Source organism: Hypomesus transpacificus, chromosome 16 (assembly GCF_021917145.1).
Source record: "Hypomesus transpacificus isolate Combined female chromosome 16, fHypTra1, whole genome shotgun sequence".
Classification (NCBI taxonomy): domain Eukaryota; kingdom Metazoa; phylum Chordata; class Actinopteri; order Osmeriformes; family Osmeridae; genus Hypomesus; species Hypomesus transpacificus.
In genome coordinates, this window is record NC_061075.1 from 1,153,628 (window position 1) to 1,170,462 (window position 16,835).

A 16,835-nucleotide genomic window follows, 5' to 3' on the forward strand; every position below is an offset into this window, starting at 1 on the left:
AGGTTCCTCATATAATAAAAACCTAACAAGTTACAAATAAACCCCACAACGTTTCCTCTTGCACTATGTCAAACAGACTTAGGCTGTACTTGAGAACACTTATTGCTTAAATGAATGTCATCAAGTAATTCAGGTTCTGAGTTTCTATAGCAAACATTATAGATAACCTAGTTGACATTATTGCCTACATCATATAAAGCCACACTGTGTACTGAATGAAATAAAACATTTATTACCCACACAAAAGGAATGCTTTGGAGATACGGGTAGGTATTTGCAATGAAAGAAATGCAAATGTTCCAAACATCAAAGGGGGCTCTCAAAATAGATACCTTTTCATGTTGTTGCTCTGGTCTGGTTGTGTAAAAAAAAAAAGTTAAAAAAAGAATTTTGCATCTGTTTAATAGTAACTGAGGCAGATGGTTTGACCAAATTGATCAAATAAAACCAGTTGTATTCTATAGATGTATTCCATTCATTGAAATTCCATTATTCACGATACAATAAATCAAAGTGACAGAGAAAATGTCTGTGTTGCGTACAGGTATCTAAACATATTCTAAGAAATCTCATGCTGTTGCCGTAGGTGCATATTGCATGGCCAGTCTGTCGAAGTCATTCTCCTGGGGAATGAGAGAAGATGACACCCGTTAAATGATATGTTTACCTGCTCCACATTCAAACAAACTGACTTCGCAATACAACTGGATTACGTATCTTGTTTGTTTACGCACTACGTGTTGGCACGTAGTTACAGGTTACCTCAATTGGATCCGATCCACGGACAAAGTGCGACCAATCGGGGAGTTGAATTAACTTTAGGTCATTGAATGCTGGAAGCAAGATCAAAAGGGGCGGAGCCAGAGGCATCAACTCACCTTGGTGAAGTATTTTTTGAGGAAGGGGTGGGACCTATGAGCATCTTTCAGCTGAGACAGATACCGATTGGTTACCTTCAAGCAGACAAACAGAGAGGTGGGATTTGGGGAAACTTTGTGTATTGGGCACGGCATACATAAACATAGCAACATGATACAGGACTGAACATTACAATATAATTCACGTGTTGGATGAATACTTTTTTAAATATATATTTTTATAGGGTTAGGGTTTCCAAAAAACATGAATCATCAAATACTATATTATTGAAGATAATGACTGGCACATCAAATGGAGGACCGATTTTGTTGTGTTTTTTTCATACAGGACTATACCACTATAATAGGACAATAGGGGGAAATGAAAATAAACTTTTACTTAAGTTCAATGACATTGGAAAGCTCTATGATTTAGATAAATTTGATTCGTCAAAATAATGTAAATGGTCTAAAACAAAGTTCTTGTTCATCGTCGATAATATCTTCAAACCCATTTTTAAGAAATCCATTTGAAGATGATTATGAGAACTCTATTGATTATTTACCTTATATCTGGATCGAGAGATGATAAGTCAAGCTTTTATCTTACGAACTTTGTATTCTTCCGCAGTTCTGCTAAGTGGCTAAGTTTGCTGATACCCGAGTCCAAGACATTCACGTCAGCAGAAAGAATCAAATGGCTCCTGATATGGTGTGACGATGTCTGCCAAGTGAGCCACAAGTGTAGGAACCTCAGGGGAGCCCCAACCAGACGAGCTCCTTTTAAACAGTTGTGGGTCCAACTACTCACCTCTGGGGCTTTTCCCAGGTGCTGTGTCAACACGATCAGGTTGATTAAAGTCTCTGGGTGCCCGCTGTCCTGGAGACCCGAAAGACACACACACACACACACACACACAAAGCAAGGATGGGTTAGCACGTCTGTTAACAAAGTTGTCCATGTTTACACAAGCCTGTTGTGTTCGGAACACCTGTTCAGGGGGTGAAACATAAGACTTCAGTGTTTTTTTTTTTTTGGATGATCAGTGTACTGTGACATCCAGTAAGATCAAACAACACGTTTCTTTTTTTGCCTACTGAAGCGAGTCACCAGGGGTAAAAGGACTTCAGTGTATTTGGCTCCATCTACTGTTCGGTTCCAAGAGCACAACTTAAGCAAGATGGTGTATCTGAGGTACTGTATCTGCATGTTAGCATGCTAACATGGTCCAGGACTGATAGTTTAGCATACTCCAACTAGTGTACACCACCGTGTATACGAGGCAGCTACTTGCTAGCGTGCTAACCTTGTCCAGGGCCTCCTGCAGCACGCCCTCTGCCTCCTCCCACTTGTTCTGGGCCATGTAGCAGGCGGCCTGGCCGTTGAGCAGCAGCAGCGTGGCCGAGTACTTCTCTGACATCTCCTGGAAAATGTAGTAGGCATCCTGCAGCTTGTCTCCCCCCTGGGCCGGGAGAGAGGGAGGGAGAGGGGGGGAGAGAGAGAGGGAGGGAGGGAGAGAGAGAAGGGGGCAAACACCAGGAGACAAATGGGGGAAGAATTTGAGAATTTGGCAAAGATGAAAAGGGATCCATTGGACCCGTTTCAAAACAACTACTGAATCCTAACCAGCACGAGGGGGAAGTTCTGTGTTTCAAGGTTGTTTGTCATCCAGGCTTACCACAGAGATGTTCACCCAGGCAGTGGCCAGCTGGGTCAGAGTGGCGTCTTCATCCTGTTCCTGCATCTTCTTCAGCTCCTTCCTGTCGACGTTAAACATCAACACCATCAAGAACATCATCAACATCATCAACAACATCAACAACAAACATTATCAAACCACAACAACATCAACAAACAACCACAACATCAACAAACAACCACAACCTCATCAACAGACATCAACAACAGGTAGTACAGGTTCTTCTTGATACAGACGATGATATTCACATGCTGCTGAAGGAACCCTGTACCTTGCCAAGTCAACTCGGTCCAGACTGAGCAGAATCTGAATGGTCATCGCCATGCTGCAAACAGACAAGTTGTTTACCGACTTATATAGCTGGATTTGTGTTTCTGTATTACCTCTGTCTATTACAACTGGCAGCATTATCCAACTTTTGAGCTGAATTATAATATATTTGTATAATATATTTTCTATGGTATAGTATCATTCATTTAAGATGCTAACAGAAGATCAAATAATTCGATGGAAGAAAAGGCACTAGGTGAAGAGGTGGTTGTCCTCACCACTCCAGACTCTCTCCCTGGTGAAGAGTCCTGAGAGCAGCGTCAGAGTTCATTTCGTGGTAGTAGATGGACGCAGCCATCAGGAGGAAGGTGGTGTTGGCTGCGTCCACGCTCTTTGCCATCTTCTTATCCAGGTCTGCTACAATGGCATCCCTGGAAGGCCAGTGGCAAAAGATACATGAGACACCAACAGTACACAGGGCTGTTGGTCTCAACTCTTCTTCTGCAAAGCCTTCTGGGAAGTTTTTTTTTTTTTTTTTTTCTAAGTAGTGGCTGTACCTCTGTTTTTTGACAACCGTTCTAGGCATTTGGGGATTAAAGCCAGACAATAGAAGTAGAATACTAATAGAGCCAAGAGTGCTTTTTTAGACACTGGAATGATCACAATTAAGGTTGCAGGAGTGATATGTGACCTTTTGCTTTCGTTGGCACGGTAATCTGCAAACATCTTGACAGCCTGAAGTTCAGCTGCAGAGCTAGACTTGATGTCATCCAGAACTACTCCATACTTCCTCTGAAAACAGACATACTAGTCAGACCGTTTGACAAAGGATTTCACAGATCCAGTATGATGCAGTAATCAGATGCCATTGATAACGATGGTAGAAATATTGCTACTGTATCTTTGTAATCCTGAGGAAATCTTCTGTGGCTTATATAGCAGGTATGTGTCATGTATGTTGAAGATACCATAAACACTAGACATTTATTCACCAAAACATGCATAAGGATCATGACTATAATCCGTTTATCGAAGACATCGGTGTCTACATCGTACTTGGGCTATGTAGGCTCTGTACAGGAACATGTCTCTCTCGACCTCCTTTTCTGGTGAAGATGGCTGTAGAGAGAAAAATAACAGTACAATCTCGATTAAACATTCAGTATATAATTATCCTCGAACTGACTGGCTAGCGTTAGCTTGATTACGTTGGCAAGACAGTTAGCCGGCTTGGAATGTATTGTGGTGAATGATTTGAAATACTGCCAACAACGACAAAAGCCTTCGACTGAAATTGTAGTTTACCTTGACTTTCTGTGCCTCGTTAATGCATTGTTGATAACTTCCAATGTAATAGGCATTTTTCACATCGAAAAGCTCATCAACTTCTCCCTGTTGTGCCGCCATGTTGATTTGGGTGACTTCCTGGACACGTAGCAGCAGTGACGTCTCCGACAAAGACGTATTTACGTGGCTTTATGGGACATGTAGTCTATGCAGTTCGTTTCATAAAACGGTCGTTTGTGATTAAATAATTATGATCGATTTTAATGAATTAACTAACGTTAGAGGGAATTGAGTGAGTCTATGAAAACATTTGAGTTGCACTACAAAGATCTTGAGAAGGAAAAGTGGAACAAGAACTCACAGCGCCCAATTTGCAACATTACACCAAAATACGCAAGAGGGCACACTAGCACCGTATTATTTTACAACCTGTTACAGCACTACGGGTAATAGAAACATAACGGTGAGATTTAAATAGCCTGGTTGATGCTGCCATGAGTGACATAAATTCGATTGTATATTACACCATATTATTTAAACATGCATGACTGTCATTTATTCATTTATACATTTACTATACTATATACTATATATGTACTATTACACTGTGGTCTGTTCATTGCGTACTTTTTGCATGTATGTTGTATGTTGATTATACAAGACACACGTGAATGAATCACAATTACCCTTAAACTTTACCTCCGGAATTCCGCTTCTATTCATTCACAGACCAGAAAGCACAAAAACATCCTGTGTAAAAACCTATTTAGAAATGTCTGGTTTTACAATCTGTGTGTGTGTTTGAGTCTGTTGCCCATAGAGGTTTGTAAGGGGCCATATTGTTTAAATTTCGGATGAAGCTTCTTAACCTAACAAATGTAAATATTTTTGTTTCATTAAGGCAAGTTATAGCTGGTTTTCTATTGATAACTATTGTGTGACATGTGTCCCCATTTGCTTATGGCATTAAACACATTTCCATAGTTCCTGCTCATTGTTCTCTTGTACCGTTTCCTTTGGGAAATTCTCAGCCTTGGATTTGGAATTTAGTTGGGGATAATTACTGGAAACCGTAAGGGGGCAGGGAATGTTGAGCCAAACGGCACATTCTCCGTGCATGATTGGTTCGGTTTGGCCACAGCAGGCTCTTCTATTGGTCAAACAAAACATCAATCTGGAGCATTCGAAGTCTTACAACTTCGAAACTTTTTTGCGTTGCGAAAGGGTCAAATTACAAACTCCTGGCTGTAACCGATCTCAACAGACAGAGAGAAGAAAACACTTTTCAATTATTTACAAAATTGTACCTGAGACAAAGAACAGTTGCATGGTGGACAGTTGAAAAAGCGTTTCTCGAGTGAAGACGGATATCTGGGAGAAAATGTTGTGAGCGTAACTATGCCACGGAATGCCATAATGAAGACGAGATTTTACCAGGAGTGAATTGACAATTGTATCAAGACTGCCTCTGTGAACCACTCACGCCTTGCATCCGGTTTGAATTGAACGAAAGGTAAATTCAGTACTTGGCACTTGATGGTAAAGATGTGGACAAAGGCTTTACTAACACAATGTCAACTAGAGTAGCCTACATTGAGAACTTGGGGAACTCATCGAGGCTAGTTAACATGAGTGGTGTGCCATTTAAGAAGACAATTTATATGCAGTTATAGGTCTACAAAATTTTATAATCTGTTGTATCGTGAAAAGGCACGTCATCCCATTTAATTTGGGATCTCATGTTCCTTGTTTTGGCTGCTCTGAACAGGCTACTTTAGCTTTGATTGACAGCTTTCAGGAGACATGACTGATGCAAATCCCGGGCATGTTGAAGTTAATCCCCGACGTTCACAATGGATTAATACAACCTATCTGAAATAGCCCACATTTCAAACTTTCTCCTGGTAAGAAGTTGGACAGGCGTATAAAGTATTCATTCACAAAAAAAGGATCAAAATGCTAACCACGTTCTGCCACAGGTTGTTTACATACTCCTTAAGTAATCCCTGAACAAGCCGTGTTGTATGATGAACAGAACCTTCTTTGTGCAGCTTTCTATAGGTAGGCCTGTGAAACCATGTAGTCAGCTCATTATCTCCTGGAACATTCATCACATTTATCAAAGCCATGTTGTCACGTAAATCATGGCTCTAAACAAGAGCTGCACCTTTTAGCGCTACCCGGCTGTATCTGGGATGAAGTGATTTATTGCTCCTTGTGCCAGTGTTTGTCTCGCCACGCTGCCACCCTCGCTGGACTAGCTGTGGAACACTACCAAGTCGGTCAGTCACAGCTGTGGTTGCGGTCGACCAGCTCATGCGGCCTTAAATGTTGGTTTGACCACTCTAAAGCCAGACTGTATTTACACTCTTTACGCTCAGTCAAGGATGCTAAGTGCGATAGTCATGGTTGCCTGCTCGTTTCTCAGAAGCAGCGGTGTAACGTGTTAGGCTTGACTGAATCCATGGTGACAAACAGACAGACAGTAACTTATTTACGAGAGGCTCTGCAAGGTATTTTAGCAGATTTACTGGATGGCAAAGTTCAGTTGGCCAGTGCAGGTAGCCAGGCCCTGTGGTTGTCTAGGAGACGTACAACAGGCTTGAGAAATGCTATTCTGCAAAGGAGGAGTTGCAGGATAGTTTTGTATACCCTGGCTATCACAAGGACATGGGTCAGCAGGTTTGGCACAAACATTTGGTGTTCATGCATGCTGTCATTTGAGCAGAAGAGGGTTTCTGTGTAAAAGACTTCAATATGGAGTTTACTGATAGAAACGCAAACACTATCATTCTTTCTGTCTTTTTGAGAGTCTCTTTGAGAGTGACCGTGTGTCTGTCTCTGGGTGTGTGAATCAAACACTGATAAATACATGCATGAAAACCCATAAACAAAACAAAAACATACAATACAATCAAACATACAGATCAAGGAACACTATCAGTAAAAGCTATTCTACATTTTAGTCAGACTTTTAAACTGGGCTCACCAGTAGCTCACTGTTCTCCTTAACCCACTTCCTGTTCTGATTCACCTGACCGTTACATCACATCCTCTTGTAGACTCATCCTCTCAGTAGGGCCTGACTGCATGCCCCCAGCTGCAGGGAGGGGTCAGTGAGTGTGTGAAGTAGTCAGGCGCTTCATCATGGCACTAGCTTCCCACCTCATCCAGACCCCGGGTGGTACTCTTAAGTGTTGGGCCGTTGATTGGATTAGCGGCCTCCACCTTTTCCTGGTCGGCGAGACAGAAGCATCATGGATCATTTAAATTGAAATGGAATGGTCTTTAGTTAGACAAAGGAGTGTAGTCCAAGACAAACCTTTGAGTGTGTGTGTGTGTGTGTTTTCACCTGTGTGGTTGTTTGACCTGTTGCATCATGGTAGACCCACCTCAGCCTGCTCTATTTTTGCCAAATTGCTGATATGAATTATTAATCTGCAATCCATTTTATGCTGGAACGTTAATTATTAATGTAACAGCAGGCTTCAGCAGATCTGAGAAGACTGTAAAAAAGGCATGTGTGTGTGTGTGTGTGTGTGTTTGTGTGTGGGGACTGACTGTCACCCCCCCCCCCCCCCCCCAGGGCACACTGCACCCCTGATAGACAGTGTGGGAAGATGAGAGAGTGTGTCACAAAACACACACACCACACACACACACACGCATCCAGTGCACACACACGTACACACACACATACGTGCACACACTTACAAATACTGAGCTGAGCCCTTCTCTACTATTACATAATAGCTTTGAGTGAAGTGGAAAGGAGTGGACAAGGGAGAGAAGAGGACAGGAGAGGATAGAGGGGGGAGAGAGGGTGGGGAGGGGGAGAGAGGGGGAGGAGGAGAGAGGGTGGGGAGGGGGTGGGGAGGGGGAGAGAGGGTGGGGAGGGGGAGAGAGGGGGGAGAGAGGGTGGGGAGGGGGAGAGAGGGAGAGAGAGAGAGGGAAGGAGGGGGGATTCGCACAGCAAAACTTGATGAAAGATGAAATTTGCGCTACCGAGCAACGCTCGTTAGCCGTTTGATCCTGCAGAGCTGGTGCAGCCGGTGATCATCTGCCCATTCTCGACACAAAGCACGGATGCACCTTACGTAACCATGGAGATTGTCTATTGTTTCTCCTCGAGATCTCTGGAAGTCTTGACTTCCTGTCTGCTTCTCGTTTTCGCTAATCTGGGATAAGGATACCCCGCTTCTGCATGAACAATGATTTTTTTGTTCTGAAAAAGAAAAAAATTGCATATGCCTGAGCCAGAAAACGCACAATAAAAACCATATCGAGACGCAACACCGTTATTCAACCAGTAACACCTGTTATGGAGGTGGCTGCTTTTCAACCCAGCGCCCCTACAGCTTCTCTGAGCATTGTGGCCGAGTGGTCTGTCTGGTTCAGAGACGGTGAGACTGAGAGTAGAGCAAGGGTTCAATTCTTACTCATTTTAAAATGAAATTTTCCCTGTAATTCATCATGACCGAAACGCCAGTAATTACGCTCTGCATGTTTATGAAAGACCAACTGACATTTGCCGCTTAACTTGCTTATGCCCACTACAAGCCACTATGCACACATCACTTCCGCATATAGCATAACCCAGGTCAACAACTTCCACTGAGGAGCAGATGCGTTTTCAAATCCAAAATGCCGTTTTGTATAGGAGTTTGGGTTGTCTCCCCAAAATGACAATCAACGATGTTCATAGGAGGAGTCTATGTTGCTGCCCTTCAAGCAAGAGGGAAAAGGGGTTCAAATTGTACGTTTTGAGTTACATTACAATTACGAAGGTAAGGTTTATCTAACTCTCACAGTTGGCTAAAGTAGCTATCTAGGATATGAGCAGTAACAGCGTTAGCTAGGCTGGAGGTAGCTAATAATTTTTTGCTACATTATTTACTCATTTATCTGTCAGCTTGCTTGCTAGTCAGTAATGTTAAGAAACTGAGAAAAGGCATGTTATATTACATTATCCACAGGGAACAAATGGGTAAGGTCACATGCCTTTCTCAGTTTCTAACAAAAATCTGAAAACGGGAAAGATCTCCGTGAGGGACTAGATCCGAGTCTAGGATTAATAAGAGAGCAATAGCTAAGGGTGAACATAACTTGTTCTGGTTATTAAAAGTCACGTTTTTTAACTTCACCGGAAGTTCTACATCTGGCCTGGCCGTGGTAGTTACGCAGGTTACCTCTCTACGATGTGTGCTTACTGATGGAGCTTTGTCTTCTTTGATCGCTTAAATAATTAACCGTGAAAGCGAACAGTTTGGCTCCGGTGGTGTTAAACGTGTGATAAGCGTGAATTAAGTGAACCGATGTGTTGGGAGGGCGCAAAAATATTTGAGCTCAGCAAGTGGGGCCACACAGTAGGAGAGCTCGGGAGCGGCTGCACTCGTTTGTTCAGGCTGAACGCGAGGTTGTTGATGTCCTAACCGGTGTTTAACGTTACTCCAGCCAATTACTCTGAGCTCTTGGCAGCAGCGACAGCAACTTCCTGGGTGTGTAGTTGCTTTCTTACAAGCTCGGTTGAATATCAAACCTTGGACACAGGCCAGCCCAGACCCCCCAAATAACCACTACTGACGAGGGGTGTACCTGTTGGTGGTGGTGGTAGTTATGGTGATACGTGTTTGTTGTTTGTCGGTGCTGGTGGTAGTTATGGTGATACGTGTTTGGCGTCATCACACAATAGCATTGTTTCAGTTACATCGCCTATTAAATCTGTGCCAATGTAAACAAGTGGAGCCGGCCCTGGCCAATCATTGGGCTTGCTGAACCACTGGTTTTAAATCTGACCCTAACGACACACTTCAATTCGTTACTTGACAGGAATCCTGGGTAGAAAAGCTTGTCATCGTTCGAGGCAACTTTACCAGGAACACATCCCTGTCCCTCACTTTTCATGCCAGGGGGAAAGACTGAGGAAAGACTGAGGGAGGGAGGGGAACAAACGAGGGTGTCTCTCCATCTGTGATTGTGTTGTGTCATTCTTTGGCTTTGACTGAAACTACAGTGAGCCTCCTGGGTATCCATCCCATCTGCTTTGGAAGTGTTTGGATTCACCACTATGAGAGGGAAACACAAACTTCTTTGTCTCTCTCTCTCTCTCTCTCTCTGTCTCTCTCGCCCTCTGTCTCTCTCTTTCCCCCTCGCTGTCTCTCTCTATATCCTGAGGTGTTATTTTCCCGGATGACATCCTAGATCTGACAGGAGAGAAATTTAATGAGCCCTCTGAAAGCCACTCAGAGGTTGTCTTTTACTGTAATGTACTGATGACGTTGTCTCTCTGTCTGTCTGTCTGTCTGTCTGTCTGTCTGTCTGTCTGTCTGTCTGTCTGTTTCTCTGTCTGTCTTCTCATTGCAGGTAGTCAGACAGGAGGACAGGAGATTGTATCGTTCCTGTCCTGCTGGTCTCCTCGAAAAATAGTTTTCAAACCTTTTAGAAGCGTTTTACTTTTCCCCCCAAAAAAATCCCAATTTTTTGGGGGGAAAGTCAACAAGTACTTATCATGCTGCAAACCTTTTTTTTAACGCAAATATTTTGTCAACCTTTCAAACTTCTCTCTCTCTGTCTCTCTCCCTCTGATGAGGCAGATTGGTATTCTTGGAGAGACAGAGAGGCCGGAGACAAATGAAAAGGGCGAAAGTCACACGTAGAGACGAGGCGTTGGGAATGTGCGAGGAGGAGGACGGCTCATGTATAGTCTCAGCAGGCGGCCATATTGAGTCAGTCACATAATGACCCCCTCTCAGCCTCTCAGGCCTGTACGCAGGCCCCAAACCAGCCCCCGTCACTCTGGCACTGGGCAAATAACACTCACACTCTGCTTTCATGTGGGAAGGAAATTATGTCTTGAAAGCTATATTTATAAATTGGATGCGACGCACCGGTGGCAAATGGCAATTAACGTTCCACTAAGGCTAGTCTGGATTAGATAACTGTCTGACTTTTAACATCCGCAGACTAAGACTGAGAGTTGTCAAGGGCAGAGAACCGGAGATGCATTTAGTCAGCAGGAATATGTAATACCCCACCTGTTGTTGTTCTTATTGTTTTGGGGTTGTGCGTGTGCGTGTGCAGTGGTGGCAGCTGGCTCATCTAGCAGAGGAGATAGAGAGGATGTTGGAGAACACAGCCCTGTGACCCACTGTTTAGAAGCTGCTGCTCTGGGGTTGAGTCACTAGGTTTTGGCAGGCTACACACGCACACACACGCGGACCAGCTTGTTGGCTCCTCTCCCTTTAAGTCACATGCACTCCAGCACCTGTCAACCACACACACACCTTGCCAACTATAGAGACACACACACACACACTCTGTTCTAAAAGTGGATTAGGCTGAGGCAACTCTACAATATTGCCTGTTTTACATAACTGTGTGTAGTGATTCGCATCTCTCCTAACTGCTGCCCAGGCTGATAGTCTTTCTAAGTGGTTCTCTGCCGGCACATCCAAACACGTATAAAAACTCTTGTTGCTCTCAGACCCCTATTCATCTACGACGTTACAGTGTTTCAGTGTTCTTTCCTCACCCCCTGGTATATGAAGGTCTAGACTACCATGCTTAGCAGACGTGTGTGCTCCCAGATGACTTCCAGAAGTCTTCATTCCAGACAAAACATCTGTTGTTTGTTTACATTCCGTCTCCGCCTGTATGTCTGACTACTAGCGAATGTTTATTTCGTTAAATATGTTTTTTAATTGTTGTTTCTTTCGCTTTGTTTCTCGCCCTCCCTCGCTTTCCTCCTCTTACTTCCCCCACTCTATGCCAATCATTCCTTTTCCATCCTATCTCATTCTTCCTCCCCCCCACCACCTCCCTCCGTCCCTTCTCCCCCCTCCCCTCCACCACCACCTCCCTTCCTCCCCCCCCACCACCTCCCTCCCTCCTTCCTCCTTCCCCCTCCTCCCTCCCCCCCCTCCCCCACCACCCCGCTCCCTCCCGCCCCCTCCCTTCCCCCCCTCCCTCCCCCAGAGCTCACCATGGACTCCTTCAGTACCAAGAGTCTGGCTCTGCAGGCGCAGAAGAAGCTCATGAGCAAGATGGCTTCCAAGAGCATGGCCAGCCTCTTCATCGACGACACCTCCAGCGAGGTCCTGGACGACCTGTACCGGGTCACCAAGGAGTACACGCGCAACCGCAAGGAGGCGCAGAAGATCATCAAGAACCTCATCAAGATGGTGGTCAAGCTGGGCGTGCTGTACCGGAACAACCAGTTCAACGGAGAGGAGCTGGTGTTGGTGGAGAGCTTCAGGTTGGTCCAGGGTTTGTTGGTGAAGAACGAGGGGATGGATGGAGTGATGGATGGATGGTTGAAAGAAGGATAGAAGCTGGTATAAAAAGTGACTTAGCAAAGGATAAGGGGATAGATGGATGGATGGATGGATAGATACACAAACGATGGAGAGGCTAGTGTGGAGGGAAAACACAAAATTATTCAAAGACTAAATACCTTGCTGACTAACTAGTTTACTAACAGATTGTTGCACCAACCAATAGATGAACGAGCTGGTAAATAAAGAGTGTAGCAGATCAAACAGTGATGCATCAAAGGAAATCGGATAGGAAAATGTATTCATACATACATTGTCTAATATAAGCAACCCACACCTAGCACTCATCATGGTAATGTACGCCCATAGTACCTTGGTACACATCTACACAGCGTTCTCTTAACACAGGACATTGCATTCCACGTATGTTATAATTGTATTCCCTGCAAACCACCGCGGCAGATTCTACTCCCAGCTCCGTAATATGTGGATCCTCCAGTAGTGATCCTGTTCTGTGGACATGCATGTCTACAAGGTGACATGAATAGATATACTGACGTTATGACTAAATAGGTGATTGATTACATGGGTATTTCACATCAAATAACTGGTTCTTTTTTTCATATCGAAGAACAAGGATAGATCATTAACTTTAATTAAACCTCTTCACTGGCACTGGTAGGTACAGTTGTGGACCTAGAGACAAAAGGTTGGATGGAGATTTATCAAACTTGATTGATGTTTGACTGAACCTCCCTATAGGAGGACCAGCAACAACCCTCTGCTACGTATGCTAAAGAACAAGAGTCCTAAAAGATCTTCACGTCTGCCAAACAACACCCTCAGTCTTGAATCCGTTCATTTCCTAACTTTCGTCTTCTCCTCCTCCGTAGGAAGAAGGTCCACACCTTGGCCATGACGGCCGTCAGCTTTCACCAGATCGAGTTCACCTTCGACCGGCGTGTCATGAGCGCCATCTTGAACGACTGCCGCGAGCTGCTTCACAAGGCCATCAACCGCCACCTGACGGCCAAGAGCCACTCCCGGGTCAACCACGTCTTCAACCACTTCGCCGACTGTGACTTCCTGGCGGCGCTGTACGGGCCGTCCGAGGTTTACCGCGCCCACCTCCAGAGAATCTGCGACGGAGTCAACAAGATGCTGGAAGAAGGCAACCTCTGACCCCACCACACACCACCCCTGTCCTTTTGACCCTGTGACCTTTCAAATCCTCCGAACTCTTATCTCTGACCCCTGTTGTGACCTCAACTTTGCCGCGTCCGGCCCGGTTAGTGACACTTGACACGTCACCATCTTCCACGGCTCCCGTCCAAACCGGTTTCATTTGCAGCAGGAAGAGAGAGATGTGCTGGCTAGGTGTTTGAGGACTCTTTACTGGTTGTGTTTGATTTTGTTGTTTGCCTGTCAGACTTTACCGTACACTGAAGGATGCTCCTAGCTAGTCAATCCAAAGCTTCTTTCACGCTTGTCTTTGTAATGGGATAGAAAGCCTGAGGTTGTAAAATGTTTGTTTAGTTGAAATTCTATGCAGTCAACCAACAGTGACTTAACACAAGGGCTATGAAGTCTCTTTGCTTTTCAGATCAACTGCTCTAAGTTCCACTTCGGAAAAGATCTAAGATGATTCAAAGACCCACGAGGTTTGGAGGTAGAAGGAAAGGAACATGGTGGTTTTGACAAGTTTGACATCCCGACTGGGATCCGGAACTGGATCTAGACAGGAGTTGTGACCAAACCTAAAAAGCACAGTTGAGAATTACTATACCAGGATATTGTGATATAACGACCTATTTTCTTTTTATAATCCAAAGCTTAACAGTTGCATTTTCCAACATCACGCCTCCAGTCTCTATTGTTGATGCCACACACATCCAAGTGATATAACAGAAGCGTAAAGAAGCAAGTCTGAAACTCTTAAATTCTAATCTCTATCTCAACATTATGCTAAGAAAGTGTTTGTATTTTGGGTCAGTGCACTTATAAACCTTGATTGGTTTCATAATCATTCATTAACAGCCTTAAGCCAGCCTGCCACACCAAAGAGGCGTAAATACACAGGAAGTAGATTGTTTTGAGGATTGTGATTGGAGCTGTGTTGACTCAGCTAGCGGGCTAACCTCATCATGGCTAATACTTACCTCATCTGAGCCAAAGGTAAACAAACCAAAGAAGAAGAAGACCTGCTACTGATAAACAAAACGAGGAACAAACAATACTGTACACACACAGCTGGTTTTAGACGAACATATATTTTGTTTTTGATCTGTTTACCCTGAATGTGAAATCAGTAAACACATATTGTTGAAGGTAAAAAAAAAAAAAAAAGACAGTTTACCATGAAGAATATAGCTGTAACACTCCATAATACTGTAAAACCCCTTTTTATATATTCATTTGTTACAAAGACTCGAGATGTATGTCTTCACCCCTACATACATTTACTTGCACTTTTCTTCTTTTTTTTCTTTGCATTGTTATATTTTTTTTGTATTTTTTTTTTTTAACCCAAAAAATGGTGCTGTGGGCTAAATAAAATGTGCCTCAAGTATCTGTGTGCTGTTCCTGATCTGTAGAGGCACAGTAAGGGAGGCGTTTGTGGGTCAGGTACTTTAGTCCTGGAACTCCTAGCCGGCCATCTTCAAACCAGCACAGGGTTTTGCAGATTAGACCAGAGGGAACTGAAGGACCTGATTGGCCACTCCACAAGAGTACCCCCCCCCCCCCCCCCATCTCACCAACTCCACAACACAGATAGTTAAGCATTCCAGCCCCCAATGAAAGGCGATTGAGATCTCGGCCCAAATCAAGTCCTTTTTCTTAGGAGTGAAGATGGTCTCTCTGTCTCTCTCTCTCTCTCTCTCTCTCTCTGTCTCACTCTCTCTATCTCTCAGTTTAATGAAGAGTAAAATAGATTGTTCTAGTGAACTCCCACCTCAGCGCATAATGGATGTTCTCTCTTTTGTTTGTGTGTTTGTGTGTGGCTGAGCGTATCTGGGAGATGGGGTGATTGTTCCATTTAGTATTCTGTCTGCATGCCCTATCTGAGATGGCTGCATGTATAGACTGACTGACAGTCTGAGGCTAAGAGCGCTGTTTTCCTCCTGCAGCTACACGACTGTGTCATTCTCTCTCTCTGCTTCCTGACAACGAACAGTTCGCTTCTAAAGCTCCGCCAAAAAAGGAGTGGAGTGTTTGCAATCAGGAAAACTATCTTCCAAAGAAAAGATGAGGAAAAAAACTAGTCTGCACTTGGCGATGATAATGACGAGGATGATCGTGATGATTGTTGTGACTTCTTACTTCACCTTTCCGTTCTGTGATTATCTAGTTTCAGTATGTATATTTTTTTAATGTTTTGATGCTCATTTCAATCTCTGTGGCGTTTGGTGTATCAAGGTAAAAGGTCTGTGGGTAAGCCTGGACTACAATCCAATCAGTAGGTATTGTCTAAGAAAAGGGGTTGTTAGGTCGAGAGTAAGCCTAAACCAGTCTACACTAGGCCTAAACCATGTCTAGACCAGGCCTAAACCAGTCTAGACCAGGCCTAAACCATGTTTAGACCAGGCCTAAACCATGTCTAGACCAGGCCTAAACCATGTCTACACTAGGCCTAAACCATGTCTAGACCAGGCCTAAACCAGTCTAGACCAGGCCTAAACCATGTCTAGACCAGGCCTAAACCATGTCTAGATCAGGCCTAAACCATGTCTACACTAGGCCTAAACCATGTCTAGACCAGGCCTAAACCAGTCTAGACCAGGCCTAAACCATGTCTAGACCAGGCCTAAACCATGTCTAGACCAGGCCTAAACCAGTCTAGACCAGGTCTAAACCATGTGTGGACTCGGCCTAGTCTGTGACTGTTTTAGATGTTGTAGCTCCCAGACTCACTGTCTCAGGGTACTGTCTCTAACTCAGATCCCTGACCGGGTCCAGACCCACACTGAACTCTCGCAGTGTGAACTGCAACACAATACGTTTATACATTTTATGACTGCAGCTGAAAATGAATGCAGATGGTTATGTTGTGTATATATATACTCGGTTTGATTGTGAGGTATATTTTTCATTTCATATTTTTCATTATACTCTTAATGTTCAGCACACATGATGTATATGTTTCCTCTGTACTAGATATACATACCATATGTCACACTGTATTCAACAAATAAATACAAATACTCATTTTTTTATTAATTAATAATGTGAAGCCTTTTAATCAAGCTACGTCTTAGTGTGAAAAATCGAATGTTCTTGATTTTTTGGGGGGGTGGGGGGGGGGGGGAATGGTCTGTAATCAACATGACTAAGTAGCTGAAAGCATTAGCTGTCACTAATGACCTGAAGTCAGATTAGGGATTTCTCTAAGAAAGGACGTGTTGTACAAGTATTTCCACCCCATGCAGGGTGGCAGCTGCCTGTAGTCG

At 44.0% G+C, this 16,835-nt stretch overlaps 2 protein-coding genes across 2 annotated transcripts; one reads left to right on the forward strand and one right to left on the reverse strand.

The window, feature by feature from the left end:
- Window positions 1–211: 211 nt before the first annotated feature.
- cope (COPI coat complex subunit epsilon) lies at window positions 212–4,266 on the reverse strand. Its single transcript, XM_047036934.1, has 10 exons — window positions 4,133–4,266; window positions 3,884–3,946; window positions 3,519–3,619; window positions 3,106–3,258; window positions 2,829–2,882; window positions 2,537–2,618; window positions 2,165–2,320; window positions 1,669–1,737; window positions 879–953; window positions 212–623 (listed from the first exon to the last, which is right to left on the reverse strand). The coding sequence occupies exons 1-10, from the start codon at window positions 4,232–4,234 to the stop codon at window positions 570–572; spliced, it is 909 nt and encodes a 302-aa protein (XP_046892890.1). The 5' UTR covers window positions 4,235–4,266; the 3' UTR covers window positions 212–569.
- Window positions 4,267–5,294: 1,028 nt separating this feature from the next.
- Window positions 5,295–16,609, forward strand: tnfaip8l1 (tumor necrosis factor, alpha-induced protein 8-like 1). Its single transcript, XM_047036935.1, has 3 exons — window positions 5,295–5,627; window positions 12,089–12,368; window positions 13,281–16,609. The coding sequence occupies exons 2-3, from the start codon at window positions 12,097–12,099 to the stop codon at window positions 13,567–13,569; spliced, it is 561 nt and encodes a 186-aa protein (XP_046892891.1). The 5' UTR covers window positions 5,295–5,627; window positions 12,089–12,096; the 3' UTR covers window positions 13,570–16,609.
- Window positions 16,610–16,835: the final 226 nt, after the last annotated feature.